Here is a 17,306-nt window from a genome sequence, read left to right as displayed (position 1 = left end):
GATTAAGAAACTAAGGCGATGAGAATGTGCTGTAACTTAAAATCGTCTGACTTAAAACATAAATAACAATCTGAGTAGACTCTGCATCTAAATCCTAGGTTTTCTTAACCCTCAGCAAACAACCACTGTTGGAAAGTCTAGGCTGTTTGTCCACCCCCACACACGTGCTCACAATTAGAACATGGCCTTGGCTGGCTATGCTAGGCTTTGTCTCTGCCCTTAGACAAAATACATAAAACCTTCTTCAGCCTGGGCCACTCCATCTTCCTGGCCAGTCTGTTCACTTGTAGAGCTCCTTCAGCTGGTTCACAGGTCCCACCCAGCTCTGGAGCCATTTCCTTGGATTTCAACACCCCTCCTGGCTCAACCCTTTCCCTCCAAAACACACTTCCAGCATTGCTAGTACTTAACTGGACTCCAACTTCTTCTCACCCTTGGAGATTTATCCACTGTTTGCTGGACTCTCGTCTTTTCCCAGACATTGCGAGGCACCGGCCCGGCCTTCCTCATTTAGACTCAGCCCTGCTCTGGAAAAATCCATTCCATGACAGGCTGCTCCACTTGGACTGAAAATGCCTGGGGCTCTCTAGCCCTACTTTTCTCCCACAGTTGCTACAAAGGCTCCAGGTCCCTTGACTCTAGCTGTTTGTTCTACTTCTTAGAAATAGTATACTTTAGTACTTAAGAGCAAAGACCCTGGAACAAGCCTCCCTGAGTTCAAATCTTAGCTCCTCTATTACCAAATTAACCTTGTTGAACCTCAATTTCATTTCCTCACCTATTCAAATCAGGGTAATGCTATTATCTATTTCATAAATTCAAATTACAGCCTCTGCCCTAAGGAGGCAGAAGTCTAACAGAGATTCCTGAGGCTAAACCAAGGAGCTGAGAAGTGGCAGGTCCAAAGTTCAAAGCCTTGTAACTCTATGTGTGTGCTCTTTTCAAATATATCATGCTAAATCCTTTTATAACCATCCTTGCTTTTTTCTTAACAATAACAAAAATGATTATCTCCTTTTCACCGTATTGGTTATAAAATTTCAAACTAAGCTATTAACTGAATTAACTGAGTTATAACAAGGAAATGGAGTCCTTAGTTACCCACAACTATTAATCTAGCAAAGTAGCTAAAACTAGCAATTCTAGTAGATGTTTGAACCTCCAACTGTGCCAATCTCCAAAGGAATGACTTGGATTCTTAGACTCTACACTCAGTTTTCAAGTTAACATGAACTACAGTAAAAATACATGGGGTAGGGTCCTGGGCAGACTGGGCAACTTGGTAAAAAGAGAAGGTAGAAAGAGAAGGTAGCAGCAAAGACAGGGGAGAGAAAGTGAACGGAAGTCCCAAAGATGATGCTGTTTAGATCTGAGACCAGCAGTCAGATTTTCTAGGAGAGACAATGCCCCATGTCCAAGCAATGAGAAATCCACATTTGTGGTAAGCAGGGGAGTCTGGGTGAGAGGGGCAAGAAGGGGAGGGTAAGGACCTATACCGTCTATTTATGTGAAAGTCTACATTGCTGAAGGAACAACAGCAGGACTTAGAATCCAGTTAAAGTGTTCACCGAGACACAGAGTGGACATTGGAAAATGCCACACAGACTCCAGGCAATTCTACCAGCCAGTTGCGTCCAAAGTGTTATTAATGTGAAAATTTTTTAAGATCTTGATTTTCAGTGCAGCAAGTTGGTAGCCTGGCTCTGAATGTAGGAAACATGGGCTTGGCCCTTTTCCACTTGTCAGTTGGAAAGAAGAGGATGGAGTATTCACTACAAAATGACATCTTATGAGAACAACTATAACATGCACAAAATGGATGTGCAAATTACAACCGTCAAGCCTGATTTAGACTACCTGTACAACTGTGATAGAGGAAAATGACCTCCCAGTGAACGTACGTCATGCTCAGCAAAAAACGAAACCACCAACCATGTAAGTATTCCTCATTTCAAGAAAGGTAACAAAAACAAATTGACAGACCAGAAGGATAATATTCATTTCTTCTAAAATGGCCAGTCTACGTGAAGCTATCTTTTTGGTTACCTTGGTCACAGCTTTTGGAGAAAAGGTCACTGCGTCCACCACAGTGATGAGGTCGCCTGGGAGGAGGCGATCGAAGTACTTCATGCAGACGTCATAGGCGTGCAGCCACTCTTGGGGGGATGCCGGGACTTGTTTAACGAGGTGAGGGTCTCCAGTCCAGAACAGCTTCTGTAACCAGATGGTGTACAGAGAGCTTGGGGAAAGCATGCGGCCATCCTTTCCAGGGATTTTGGGAACAAGTTTGGAAATGGATAAGATATTCTGACTTGAAAGGATTGGCTCCAATGCCTCAAGGGGATTCATGTTTTCATCAGTCAGCTTTTTGTAATCAAGACCTATTGGAAAGGCAAGAAAAAAAGAGAGTAGTTCATTTCAACATAAACATACAGGAACTTTCAAACCCACACAGGGCCTCTCTGCATGGCTGAATGAAAAGATTCAGTTCCAACAGACAGCTTCGTTTGTCACTGAATTAAAACTGAAAATGTGAGTTCCAATCCCTGTCTGCAGCTTGGCCAACTGTGCAGCCCTGAACAGGTCACTCTGTGAGTCCCAGCATCCTCATGCGTACCCTGGACCTGGCAACGTCTCCTCACTTCCTCACTGTCCCATAGCATCTACATCCTCTTCTAACGGTGCTCTCACCAAACTGCACCATGTTCATTTGTCATCCAACTGACATCTCATCAACTACCTAAAGGCAGGGACTGAAACTCACTCCTTTTCCTCTGTGTCTGGTCCAGGGTCGAATTCAGTTACTCAGTAAACCTCTGATAAACTGAAGTAAATTCTCACAATTGTTACGAATAGCAGATGAATACCTTATAAATTATAAAGGCTTCCCAGGTGGCTTAGATGGTAAAGAATCTGCCTACAATGCAGGAGACCCGGGTTCAGTAAATTATAAAATTTTATACAGATTTGAGAGATTTTAATATAGTTAACTTCTTTTCTTCCCCCCCTCCCCCGCCTTTTTCTTTCCCCATCTTTAATTGCATACCTTCTGGTTAACCTCTTAATTATGCGCATAAAGACAAACAGACACCATTCTACAGATTTCCACCATTCATTAAAGATTCTAAAGCTCTTATTTTAAAGGCTTCATACATTCCTTAAACAGATAGGTTCCACTGAAGTAAAATTCTGCCAAACGGCCTATTTTAAAGTGTCTCAACCTTGTCATTTATACAGATAAAATATAAACAATGGGAGTAGGGGAAAAAAGACCTCAGAAACTTTGGATTTGAATACCAGGCCTTCTGTAAGTCACTGTGTGACCTAACTTTCTCTAGTATTTAAGTCTCTCAACAGTAAGTAAAGGAGCTGGAGAGACGATAACTAAAGTCAATTAGCATCAAAATACTGTGTGTTCACAGTTATGCCGGCCACTGTGCAGGAACACGATCATGTACCAAAAATGAAGTCCGAGACTGAATTTAAAGAATGAATTCAGGCAGGAAGATGATCATCTTACCTGATGCCACTACCTTAAATTTCTTCAGTAGCCGAACGTGGGTTTCCGGTTGAATGGCGTACTTCCCAAGATCTGCACAGCCACAGCTCTCCAGCAGAGTGAAATAGTACAGCAGCCTGTCGTGGTCAAAGCCACCGATTGTAGGGTAAATATACTTGACCATATGTTTGTGAAAGCCTTCAGGGTCGGTCTTCAATGTTTCAAAGAGATGAAGGGACTGGGCGCGGTTTTCAATTTCTACTGTGGACAAACTGAAATTAAGAAACAAATTGTGTTAAGATTGGTAAGATTTGGTTCCTTTTTTTTTTTTTAAGTGCCCTTTTCTCCCGGAGAAGGCCATGGCACCCCACTCCACTACTTCTGCCAGGGACAGGGAAGCCTGGTGGGCTTCCATCTATGGGGTCGCACAGAGTCGGACACGACTCACACGACTTAGCAGCAGCAGCAGCAGCAGCAGCTCTTTTTTTGGAAACCTAGAAGAAAGGCTACTTCTCACAAATTCCTTCTTGCTGCCTAATCAAAGATAGTAGTACCACTTGTCTCTGGCACAGGTGCAGGTCATTTCCATTTCGAATGGTACTATAGGATTTTCACATTATCTCATGTGGGTCTAAAGTGACCCTAGAAAGTCGTATCATTTCACATTTTTGCAGCAGAGAGCAGCCCAGTGTTTACTAGCTAGGAAATGAACTCAGATCTCTCACCTTCCACTATGCATTATTTATTCATGTCATAAGAAAAGAGGTAAAACTTGAGCTTCATTATAGAAATGTACACAAACTTATTATTTCAGGAATTTAGGGAAAAGGCAGGTGAAGAAAAACGCCCAACTTTCTGGTGTAAATTTTATATCCAAGAGGCTGGAACTGATATTCAGAAGACACAACCTTGATACTGTGTTCAAACAGAATAAAAATAGAAAGAAGAGATATTTGTACTTGAATTGTCTGTAGTAAAGAAGCCACTTGAATAAAGCACATATCTAAATGTTTTAATCTTGACTTAAATGTTTTTGTAATGTAATTTATTAAAAGTCATTTAATGTCAAACTGTTGAAAACAATTTTAAGGGGTTTTGTTTGGTTAATCAGTTTGTGTTAAATGGGTGATGGAGAGGGCTGAATTTTGGTATCATACTTTCCTCTGGACAGAACACAGTGCCTCCTGCCCAGTTTAATCCTGACACCCCACAAAGGAAGAGCTTCAAGCTTTCTAACTGTAAGAGGCCTCCAGGCAGCCCTGGGCTCTAATGGAAACACCCAGATTCCAGAGTTCATAGTAGCAGCAGAGAAAGAACCTGGGAGCAGAGAATGAGACCTGGAGCATGAAGTGACACCTCAAGCGGGATGAAAGTTAGGCTTTATATAGTTTAAAAGCAACTCCTCTGAAATACAACATTCTATTCATTGGAATCCCCTCTTTCAGAAAGCGCCACGACATGTTTTTGTTTTATGTAAATAAAGTTAACACACCATATACTTTAAAATCTGTACGAGGATGTGATAATACTTGGGATAATGGCAGCAATCTATAAAGTCAAAATATCAAGCAATTCCAAAATGCATTTTTAACTTTCACTTCAAGAGAACTCCTATTTTTCTATTAAGATACAATTCAAACATTTGCAAAAATATCCCTCTCTATAAAAATGTTCCTGGACTATAAAAATGCCCCACAGTTTCCTTCGATTCATTAACATGCTTTAACTGTTTACCAGTCTGCCTGTGCCACATAGACTATGTACCATTTGATGGCAAAAATGACACCACATCTTCTTTAGCTTTAGTTTCTCAGTACCAAGCACCAGGGTGTAGTACGAAGGAAACACTCGACATGTGCCTTATGAATGCCAAATAGATGGGAGGATGAACAAAAACTTAGGTGTCCTCCACAGACAAGAGACCTGTGCTCAGCACCAGGGAGGGTATCAAGATTTACAACACAGAGCTCTCAGCTAGCAGTGTGAAAATCCACTTGCATTCTAAATAATTAAATACAATGCACAATAATGGTGTGGGCTAACAAAGGACATGCAATTATACCCCAATCAAGAGGAGAACCATTTGTAGACAGAGAGAATGGAATTGTAGCCAGAGCAGGGGAAGGAAAGGGTGGGATGAATTGAAAGAGTAGCACTGAAATATATACAGACCACATGTAAGAGGGAAACTGCCATATAACACAAGGAGCTGAAGCCGGTGCTCTGTGACAACCGAGAGGGGTGGGAGGGAGGCGACATATGTATACTCATGACTGATTCACACTGATGTATGGCAGAAACCAATATAACACTGTAAAGCAGTTATCCTTCGATTAAAAAAGGGGGGAGAAGGCAATGGCACCCCACTCCAGTACTCTTGCCTGGAAAATCTCATGGACGGAGAAGCCTGGTAGGCTGCAGTTCATGGGGTCGCTAAGAGTCTGATATGACTGAGTGACTTCACTTTCACTTTTCACTTTCACGCACTGGAGAAGGAAATGGCAACCCACTCCAGTGTTCTTGCCTGGAGAATCCTAGGGACGGGGGAGCCTGGTGGGCTGCCGTCTATGGGGTCGCACAGAATCGGACACGACTGAAGTGACTTAGCAGCAGCAGCAAGGCCACCAAAGCTATAACTTCAGAGCAGGTAGATATCAATGACAACAGGTTTACTGAAAGAAGTGCTTGAAGTGGGTATTGTTCAAAGGAATGAAGCAGAAATAATATGAACGAAAGTATCAAGACAAGAGAGCACAAGGTCTGTATAGGAAAGAGTCAGTATAAATGGATGGCTAGCCTGAAACTCTTCTGGATCCTACAACTATTCAGAGAGTGCAAGGTCACCTCTGAAATACACAGGCAGGCCTTGTTTTACTGTGCTTTGCTTTACTATCCTTCACAGATACTTGATTTTTTTTTTTTTTTAAGACAAATGGAAGCTTGGTGGCACCCCTGCGTCATACAAGACGACTGGTGTCATTTTCTCAAGAGCATTTGCTAGCTTCATGTCTCTGGGTCACATTTTGGTAATTCTCACAATATTTCAAACTTTGTCATTATTATTATATTTGTTATGGTGATCTGTGATCAGTGATCTTTGATGTGACTATGGCAATTGTTTTGGAATTTTTAAGCAATGAAATATCTTTTAATTAAGGTCTGCACGTTTTTCCAGTTCAGTTCAGTTCACTTCAGTCGCTCAGTTGTGTCCGACTCTTCGCAACCCCATGAATCGCAGCACACCAGGCCTCCCTGTCCATTACCAACTCCCGAGTTCACGTCCATCGAGTCAGTGATGCCATCCAGCCATCTCATCCTCTGTCATACCCTTCTCCTCCTGCCCCCAATCCCTCCCAGCATCAGAGTCTTTTCCAGTGAGTCAACTCTTCGCATGAGGTGGCCAAAATACTGGAATTTCAGCTTTAGCATCAGTCCCTCCAAAGAAATCCCAGGTTAAGATGTAATTATTTTTGCACACTTACAGACTACAATACAGTGTAAATGTAACTTTTATATGCACTGTGAAACAAAAATTCATGCACTAGCTTTATTGTGATATTGGCTTTATTGCAGTGATCTGTAATCAAACCTGCAATATCTCCAAGGTATGCCTGTATTGTATGCTGCTGTTGCTAAGTCGCTTCAGTCGTGTCCGACTCTTAGCGACCCCATGGACTTCAGCCTACCAGGCTCCCCCATCCATGGGATTTTCCAGGCAAGAGTACTGCAGTGGGATGCCATTGCCTTCTCCACTGTACTGTATACCCAGTGGTATATGAAAGTCACAGAATTTGTGATGTTCCTTTATAATTTGCTAAGTGAAGTCTGAAAACAATGTAGTGAAGAAGTAAATAAGAAGCTGTGTCATCTTATTAAGATGATTCATACAAAGATTTGCAAGCAGAAGAACATGCTCAATGGAAGAAGGAAAAAAGAAAAGAAAAAAAAAAACCTTGCACTTGTTACATTGATAACTGTGCCTGACAAGTGGAATCTGGGTAATTACCAACTTGAAAGTAAAAGTATTAGTCACTCCATCATGTCCAACTCTTCGTGACCCAATGGACTGTAGCCTGTCAGGTTCCTCTGTCTGTGGGATTCTCCAGACAAGAATACTGGAATGGGTTGCCATTTCCTTCTCTAGGAGATCTTCCTGACCCAGGGACTGAACCCAGACCTCCTGTGCTGCAGGCAGATTCTTTACCATCTGAGCCACCAAGCAAGCCCAATTACCAACTTCCAGATGAGAAGTGTCATTAGAGAAAAGTGACCTGCCTACGACCAAGTGTCCAGATCTGTCGGGACTCTGTGTGGATGGGTCTGCTCACCTTGTCACAAAGCAGCCACCAATCCATGGAGCTCTAGCACCTGTACTGATAACCATTTCAAAAACAGGATTCTTTCTCTAACAGAGACTTTCGTTTTCTCTCCCAGTGGCAAAAATCTAAGAGTTCTCCTGTCATACTTCATTCCTATCAACTGATAAACAGAGCATCTAAGACAGACTCATTTACAAAATGGACAATGACTAAATCATAATAGCTTTAGCTCATCTATGTTTGACTTGATTCTGAAAATAGTCTCTTTCAGTCAGCCTTACCTTCCCCCTTCCCACCCACCTACTCTTCTGTGCCTACAATTCAGTTTGCTCAATGTGCAATTTTCCCTAATTATCTTGTCAAGAGAGATACTGGAATATCTTTACTGACACATGATAAATATGAAAACCTCCCTCTTCAGTAAATTACAAGGTACTAAGATCTTTTATAGATGCCAGTAATCGATAATCCATTTTAATAGTTCCATCGAAAGAAGCTGTTATCTTCCCTTTGGAATAAGAAATGAAATCTCTACTTAGGAAACAATTCCAAAGAACCCACATTCAAGAAGAGTAGGAAGAAATACCATGTGGACTTTTCACTAATCAAATCAGTGGTTGCCCTTAAAAACTGTTTAAGTGCTTTTTCTAAGTTTTAGCTGTAAGGCAGCTCATTAACTATCAGAGATTAACTACAGGAAGAAGCTAGCATTAGTTGCACTAAAGGCACAAGGAATAAATTATTGGTACTAATCCCATGATTAAGGGGTTCTGTAATGGCTTCTAGTTGTCAATCACCCAAAAATGTGATTTAAGAACAGCATGAATTGAAAGGACTTATGTTCATATAGGGAAACAAATTTATTCAAATGTATTATACTTTACTTAATCTGAGACCAAGGGATACACCAGTCCATGAGTTGACTGTAAGGAGTACGCAGAAGGGGGTTGGAAGGAGAAAGGTGACGGCTCCTGAGAGAGGCTGGAAGGAGCAAAGGGATGGGCCTGAGGTCCCCCAAAGACTAACCCCAGTGGTATGAAGATACATAAACCTACATGAAGGACCATGACCACAGGTGAACAGGCCCCCGCCACTGACTCTTTCCACCACTGTGGAAAGAGATGATTCTACCCTTTAAATCACAACTCCTCCAATGTGAGGAGGGAAACAGTCCAAGGTATTTACCACACAAACGCCTCCGAAGGAACCTGATGGCCCAGACCTGATCTGTAGTGCTGCCTGACAGCTGTGTATGTGATTAAATGGGGGAAATGTGGTGAAAAAAATGATGGCCTTTTTCAGCTTCTCCAGCATGTTAGCCAAGTGCCTTTGCAAACCAAAAAATGAACTTTCACTTTGCAAGGTCACCTACGAACTTCATGAGAGGCTCAGTAATGAGGACCTTGGAGTTGACTTCTTGTCACACACTTAGCGAGCTCCTCTGAGGAACGGTTTCTATGGACAGAGTGGTTATGTGGAAGGAAGGCCATGTGAACAGGCTTCGTCTTCTCCAGGACAAGCCTAACCCCTTAAGCCTTCTCATTTCTCATAAATTGTCAACTCCAACTGGTTTATGGAGTCTCCTATTATTATCTCTCTACCAAAAATATTTTAAAAGATATCATAGCACAGACACAGCAATAGGCATCCTTCATTAAGCACTTCTTAGATAGCAAGTATTATGCAATCTCATTTAATTCTTATAAAGTAGGTATTTTATAACTGATATTCATATTGACCTGAAAAATAACTGTTCAAAAATCAGATCTGCAATCTTAGGTCGACAGCTGTCAGAGGGTGAGTTCAGTAAATCTGGTCTGTTTCCAGAATTAATAGCTGTTGTTGTTTAATTGTTAAGTCATGTCTGACTCTTTTGTGACTCCATGGAATCAGCCCACCAGGCTCCCCTGTCCATGGGGATTTCCCAGGTCCCAGCCAAGAATACTGGAGAGGGTTGCCATTTCCTTCTCTGGAGGATCTTCCCAACCCAGGGACTGAACCTGTATCTCCTGCTTGGCAGGCAGATTCTTCCCCCCTGAGCCACCAGGGAAGCCCAGACTTAAAAATAGCTACTTTTTTTCACCCCTGAGCATCTACTACAACATGCCAGGTATTTTATATAAATATCTCAAAGCTTGCAGCAGTTTTGCAAGATGGAATGAGAATACTCATTTTGCAAGGAGGAAACTCTATGAGTAGAAGGATCAAACAACTTACTCACCAAGGACACATCAGAAGGAGGTCATAGAGCTGTGGTGTGAATCCAGACCTGTAGGATTCAAGGACTGAGCACTTTTCACAAGATGAAAACAGGCCCCAAATGCATCTTTTTCATACTACATGTTGTGCCGGTATAAGGAATTTTTTTCTTTACTATTTGGGGGAAAAGTAGCCTTAAGTAACATAATACAGAAAGGAAGGTAGCAGATGTATGAAAAGAATTGCCTCCATTTGAGTAATGGTAGCATTTAGTTCGGAGAAGGCAATGGCACCCCATGCCAGCACTCTTGCCTGGAAAATCCCATGGACGGAGGAGCCTGGTGGGCTGCAGTCCATGGGGTCGCTAAGAGTCGGACACGACTGAGAGACTTCACTTTCACTTTTCACTTTCATGCATCGGAGAAGGAAATGGCAACCCACTCCAATGTTCTTGCCTGGAGAATCCCAGGGATGGGGGAGCCTCATGGGCTGCCGTCTATGGGGTCACACAGAGTCGGACACGACTGAAGTGACCTAGCAGCAGCAGCAGCAGCAGCATTTAGTTCTTCCGTTTTTAGGATTGGTAGATTTTTTCTTATGTACAATGCAAACCACAGTCATGATCAGCATCATGGTCCTTTGGGCCAAATAAAGATCAAAAGTTAATGCATAACTCAATTTAAAAAAATGGGTAAGACCTATGACCTGAATTTCTACTGTCAAGCCTTCGACTCCAATATGGATTCTTCCTGGACTTGAATTTTTATTTACCTTATTTTTCAATGTTACAATATACTTTCAAAAAGCTAAGCTGCCTTAAATCCCCCTTTCTACACACTAACTATTCTCACACTAACTCTTCAACTAAGCCAACAGGAGAAAGCGAGTACTGAGAATTCTCTACAACATGGCACTCTGGACATCAGAAGCAACCCTCAGCTTCTGTTTCAACACAGGAGAAGGTAGGTACATTATAGTTCATTGACTTCCTCATACCTATAACATGCTCTTACCCATCCTTACATGTGAGACCACAGAGTCCTAGTAGACAATATACAACTGATTGTGCAAAGCAGCACAGCACAGGCAGAGTCCCTTCCCAACATCTAAAGAGGTGGCACTAAACTGACCAGCTGAGATGAAGAGGTATCTCACTTGATCTCCGCCACCCAAGCAAGATCATGCAGATAATCAATCCCCTGGGTGACGGAAAAGCACATATCAGAATGAAATAAAAGTGTAGGATGTGTGGCCTTCAGGTCTGCAGCTTGAATAAGAAGGAACAGACGGAGGCTGCTCTCAAAGCTGACAGTCAAAGGTATCTCTGGCCCCTGTGTAGTCCTCCTTTGCTCACTGGGCTCCACTCGCTTCAGCCACCAAGGCTGTTCCTTTACTCAAAAATGCCAAGAATCCACTGTCCCAGAATGGGGTCCCTCTGCAAATGCCTTTTCTTCCTTTCTCCAAGAGTGATCTGTTTGTATGTCCTAAGAGAGGTCTTTCCTATCTCCTCCCTGTGGGTTTCCTTTATGGTACTTACTATGACTAGCAATTTATTTTTAGTTGTTCTTAACTGTGTGTCTGTGGTGCGGGTCTCCCCAGTTAGAATATACGCTCCATAAGGGTAAGGAGGAGCCCATTTTGTTCCACATTTAAAACTGTGTTCAAAATACAAAGGTTCTAGTAAAAAAGATGATGATAATACTTCATGAATAAACCAATGCACTATTCCACCAGCTAGAAGCATCCTCTGCCATTTCAAAATGATCCCGTATTCAAAACTTAAAAGACATTGATGGGCTCAGCAGAACTGACAAGAGCAATAACAGGAATAATCTTGACAGATTGAAGAGCCACCTGGCTACACACCCGCCACAGATTTTCTCTAATCTTTACAACCATAACCAGGTAGGGATCATGGTCCCCACAACTGAGAAAACAGCAATGCAAGAGGGTCAGGAGACTTGCTCAAGGCTACACAGTTGGGGTTGTAGGGATCAGAGCTGGATCTTGAATTGTGGCCTGACTCCAAAACCCATGCCCTCACACCAGGCCACACAGGCACTAGTAGTTAACGTCATCTCTAAGATGCATCGAAGTGCCTAGAACAGCCCAGAGGTGAAGAGGGCTGTGGAGGCTGTGGTGAGTGAGAATCAACCCTGAGCTCAGGGAGCTGAACACACTCAGAAGAGCCAGGGTGTGCCAGCTGGAGCTACCTACAGGCACACAGACCCACAAAGCCATCTCTGATATTGAAAACTACCAAGAAAAAGAAAGAAAATGAGAAAAAATAAGGGGGAAAGGAGACCAGGAACTCAAGTTTGGGTGTTTATGACAATTATCTCTTTCTTACAGGAGTGAAATTCCAGTAATCACTACCATTCATTAAGGATCAATCATGTGTCAGGTTCTGTAGGTCTGACATTTCACCGTGAAATCATTTATGACTTAAGAATATAGGAGAATGAGTTTCTGAGAACTGATTTCTCCCATGCAGGGACACACGGCTGGAGAGACTATCAGGATATACTCACGGTTTCTTGATCGGAAGCATCTGCTTTAATGCACAAGGCTGCCTCATCCAGCCTGTGTGCCTGCTTCTCTATACATTGGCTGAGATGAGGAAATACCTCCAAATTCAACCAAGAGGAAGGAGAAGGCAAAATTATAGAAAAATCAACTTCAGAGGCGAAGATGACTTTTTTAAAGGAATAGTAACACAAAAACCCTAAAATAAAGAATGTCTTTTTCTTGTAACTGCAATCTATTGACATCTTATTGGCATTGATTCAGCAAGTAAATATGGGGCAATTTCTACTGTGTTAACAGCTGATCTTTAATACTCATGTGACTAAGCTGGACTGAATAGTATGGCAAATAACGGTCTTTTAAGTAAAGAACAGGGAGCACCAAACACCACTTGCTAACTCAACACTAGGTGTTCTGTTGCTCATAAGTAATGGCATCAGGAGATAATGATTTCCTTTTGGTAATTGCTGTGCATCTGCATAATCACACTGCGATCTGCTGTAATGATATGCTGGGAACAGTCATGCACATTACTAGATTGCCTGATAATTTATAATATATTCAGAGACCAATGGGGCATCCTGTTTGGGCAGATATGACAACCTTTTATGTAACAGTCAATGAAAAGAGGCATTTAATAAAATGCCAAAAATTTTTAAGCCATTATGCATTTTATAATAAACATTTATTTGAACATGTCTATGCCTAGCAGAGGCATTACTTTGCCAACAAAGGTCTGTCTAGTCAAGGCTATGGTTTTCCCAGCGGTCATGTATGGATGTGAGAGTTGGACTGTGAAGAAGGCTGAGCGCCGAAGAATTGATGCTTTTGAACTGTGGTGTTGGAGAAGACTCTTGAGAGTCCCTTGGACTGCAAGCAGATCCAACCAGTCCATTCTGAAGGAGATCAGCCCTGGGATTTCTTTGGAAGGAATGATGCTGAAGCTGAAACTCCAGTACTTTGGCCATCTCATGCGAAGAGTTGACTCACTGGAAAAGACTGATGCTGGGAGCGATTCGGGGTAGGAGGAGAAGAGGACGAAAGAGGATGAGACGGCTGGATGGCATCACTGACTCGATGGACGTGAGTCTGAGTGAACTCTGGAAGTTGGTGGTGGACAGGGAGGCCTGGTGTGCTGCGATTCATGGGGTCGCAAAGAGTCGGACACGACTGAGTGACTGAACTGAACTGATGCCTCCAAAATGGTGAAGTTACTACAATATTTATCACAGATTAATACTGTCACCCATGTAACAATTTCATAAATATTTAAGATGTAGATGGTAGTATTCCAGAAATATTAATAAAATTAAAATTGATAAGTTATAACAGGTCTTGACCATTCAACCGGGATGCTGCGAAAGATTGAAAGCAGGAGGAGAAGGGGACAACAGGGGATGAGATGGTTGGATGACATCACCGACTCCATGGACATGAGTTTGAGTAAGTTCTGGGAGTTGGTGATTGACAGGGAGGCCTGGCGTGCTGCAGTCCATGGGGTCGCAAAGAGTTGGACACGACTGAGCAACTGAACTGAACTGACCATTCAACACTACCCCTCTTCTTTAAACCCTTTTGTCCCATAGCTTCCCTAGAACAATATTCCTCCCTCTCAATTGCTGATTTTGTCCCTTTTGCTGGCAGCTCTTCCTCTCCCACTGATTGTGGAAGGTCCTCCAAGTTTCTGCTAAGTCTTTCTCCTCTCTCATTCTACATTCACTCCCAAAGAACACCAGCAACATGACTTATTTATCATCTATGTGCCTATGACCCCCAAATTACTATCTCCAAATGACACCTTTCCTTATGAATCCCAAATCTGTAAGTACTGTCCACTTGATCTTTCCTCTTGGGAATTGCCACATGTATAACACTTCTATTCTTTTGCCTTTTCCTCATCTTCCCCTAACCTTGGTGTCCCTAACTAGTATTTTCTGTCTCAAATGATGTCATCGTCCAATGGACTGACCACGTAAAGTCCTGGATGTAATTTTTGACCCTCCTCCTTTCACTCACCTCCATAGCTAGTTTATCCTTATTATTGACTTATTTAGTGCCATCTATTTCACTTTGCAGGTATCTCTGAAGCCCATTCTCATCACTCCTATACTTTCAAAACCCTACTCCAGGCTATGGTCACCCATCCTACAGTCTATCACCACCATAGTTCCCTAAACAATCCACATATGTCTGCAATGGCCTCCCTAAAATCTTTCAACATGGTGGCCACAATGATCTTATCAAAATGAAAAACTGATCATATAACCTCTCTCTCTTATCAGAATCCTTAGGTACCTTCCTATCACTCTTAGGAAAGAGCCCACAGCCCTAGATAGGGCCTACATGGTCTTGTTACTAGGTCTGGTTTCTCCCCATCTCACGTTATGCTCCACCAACTCTCAGGGCCTCACCCCATCACCATCTGGTAGGCCTGCAGAAATCATGTTCCATCCTATCGAGGAGCTTTTTACAGTAAACTGTCCTGCCTTCCTAGAAAACGCTTCCCATCTTCTCATAGTATATTCAATACTTAATTTTGAGTCAATAGTTATGTCTCAGCTCAAGAGTTATTTCCTCAGAAAAGTCCTCCCTAACTATGCCAAATCCCCTAGTTGGGCTCTCTTATACAGGGCCTGTCATAGTTTTAATTTCACATTTGCCTGTGTCATTATTCAATTATGTTCTGTCTTCTACCCTAGACTAAAAGTTCCAGGACAACCCAAATGTCTGCTTTTGTTCACGACTGTAACCCTAGGACCTAACACTAGTCCTAGTACACAAGAGATTCTCGGTAAATATCTTTGAATCAATGAATTAAAAGTCTCAAATTCAGGGTTATTACTACTGAAAACAAAAACTAAGACGATCTTTAGCATATTGGTGTCTAAAGAGATGTATGAAGAGAGATTGTACTGAGACCAGTCGACAACAGCTAAAAAGGAAAAGTAAAATTGAACAGTACAACTTCAAGATTCCTCTAAAACAGACTCTGAAAAAAGACATGGACGTAAACTTACACGAGTTGCGTGCTTACCCACTGTCGGTGAACAGGAACTCCAAATGGGTCATAAAAACCTCCCAACGGGAGACGCTGTAGCGCTGGGCCAGAGAGAGCGCGATGCTGTAGACGTTTTCCTCCAGTGTCCTTCACAAATGTGCATCAACCACCGGGAAGGGAAAGAAGAGAAACAACATGACCTTAATCAGCAGAGAAAGCGTTCATTAGGACTGCTCTCCAGCTAAAGGGGGTGCAGCCAGTGCAGTCCCTCATAAGACATGTCACAGTAATTCAGGAAAAGTACACCCAAGGGATGTTTAATGTTCCTTCTTCACTATGGTGCATTGCAATTGACCAAGGAATCATCCAGATCAATGCACCTCAAACAAGGGTGATTCAGCCCCACTCAGGGAGCATTTGACAATTTTGTCTGGAGACATTTTTGATTGTCATGGTGGGCAAGGAAAAGGAGAAAGCAGCTGGCATCTAGTGGGCAGAGGTCAGGGAGGCTGCTGACCAACTTACAATGTACAGAACAGCCTTCCTGCAACAAAGAATGACCCAGTCCAAAACTTACTGAGATAAAAAAATTATGGTCTAGATACCAGAGCCTACAGTGAAAAAGGAATACAAAGAAATGGATCCCTGCCCCACAGGCAAATCTCTGAGAAAAACACAGTTAGTCCCTCAATAAATTCTCATTTTCTACACTGGGCCAGCTATTATGCTAGCTGCTTAAGATATAAAAGCAGCAAGATATTTCTTGAGGAACTCACAGCCTAGTGGAGTATATAAGGTGTGAACCAGGCATCAAACAGAACGGGGGAATGTTAAAAGACTACAAAATACTGTGAGGATACAGATGAGAGAGTGAACGGGGATTAACTAAGCAGAGGCGGTAAGGAGGGAGAAGAGACAAATGGGCTTTTGATAGATGGGGTGTCACAACCATGAATGCACAGGGTCCTCAGGTCTACTGAAGGACCTATACCTTATCCTACAGGCAATGGAGATGCAATGGAAAGTTCAAACCAGGGAATGGTGTCATCAGATTTGAGAAGCTCTAGGTATGTAAACAATTCTGGTCCAGAGCACCCACATAAAGGCCATATTGGAGAGACTGTCACAAGACCTCAACTTTCCTGAAGCAAAGGAAACATAACGATGGAATTCACTGGAAGGATGGCTGTCTATCAGCAGACGAATGGATAAGAAAGCTGTGGTACATATACACAATGGAATATTACTCAGCCATTAAAAAGAATACATTTGAATCAGTTCTAATGAAGTGGATGAAACTGGAGCCTATTATACAGAGTGAAGTAAGCCAGAAAGAAAAACATCAATACAGTATACTAACACATATATATGGAATTTAGAAAGATAGTAACAATAACCCTATATGTGAGACAGCAAAAGAGACACAGATGTATAGAACAGTCTTTTGGACTCTGTGGGAGAGGGCAAGGGTGGGATGATTTCGGAGAATGGCATTGAAACATGTATATTATCATATATGAAATGAATCACCAGTCCAGGTTCAATGCATGGGACAGGGTGCTCAGGGCTGGTGCACTGGGATGACCCAGAGGGATGGAATGGGGAGGGAGGTGGTGGGGAGGGTTCAGGATGGGGAACACATGTACACCTGTGGCCGATTTGTGTCAATGTACGGCAAAACCACTACACTATTGTAAAGTAATTAGCCTCCAATTAAAATGAATAAATTTTCAAAAAAAGGAAGGATGGTGGACAAAACCCACAG

General features: G+C 42.4%; 1 protein-coding gene across 3 annotated transcripts in view; it reads right to left on the bottom strand.

Annotated features, from left to right (window-relative positions):
- The window catches only part of NBAS (neuroblastoma amplified sequence), a 335,385-nt gene that overhangs the window by 89,049 nt on the left and 229,030 nt on the right, over positions 1–17,306 (bottom strand). For all 3 annotated transcript variants that reach the window (XM_018055620.1, XM_018055621.1, XM_018055622.1), the window contains 3 exons: positions 15,578–15,688; positions 3,521–3,771; positions 2,047–2,381 (listed from right to left, as the gene is read on the bottom strand). In XM_018055620.1, the coding sequence (XP_017911109.1) occupies positions 2,047–2,381; positions 3,521–3,771; positions 15,578–15,688 (697 nt within the window). The remainder of the gene's footprint in view (positions 1–2,046; positions 2,382–3,520; positions 3,772–15,577; positions 15,689–17,306) is intronic.

This window comes from Capra hircus, chromosome 11 (genome assembly GCF_001704415.2).
Source record: "Capra hircus breed San Clemente chromosome 11, ASM170441v1, whole genome shotgun sequence".
NCBI classification, from domain to species: domain Eukaryota; kingdom Metazoa; phylum Chordata; class Mammalia; order Artiodactyla; family Bovidae; genus Capra; species Capra hircus.
Note: the sequence above shows the minus strand (reverse complement) of the source record. Positions and strands in the feature narration are given on the sequence as shown.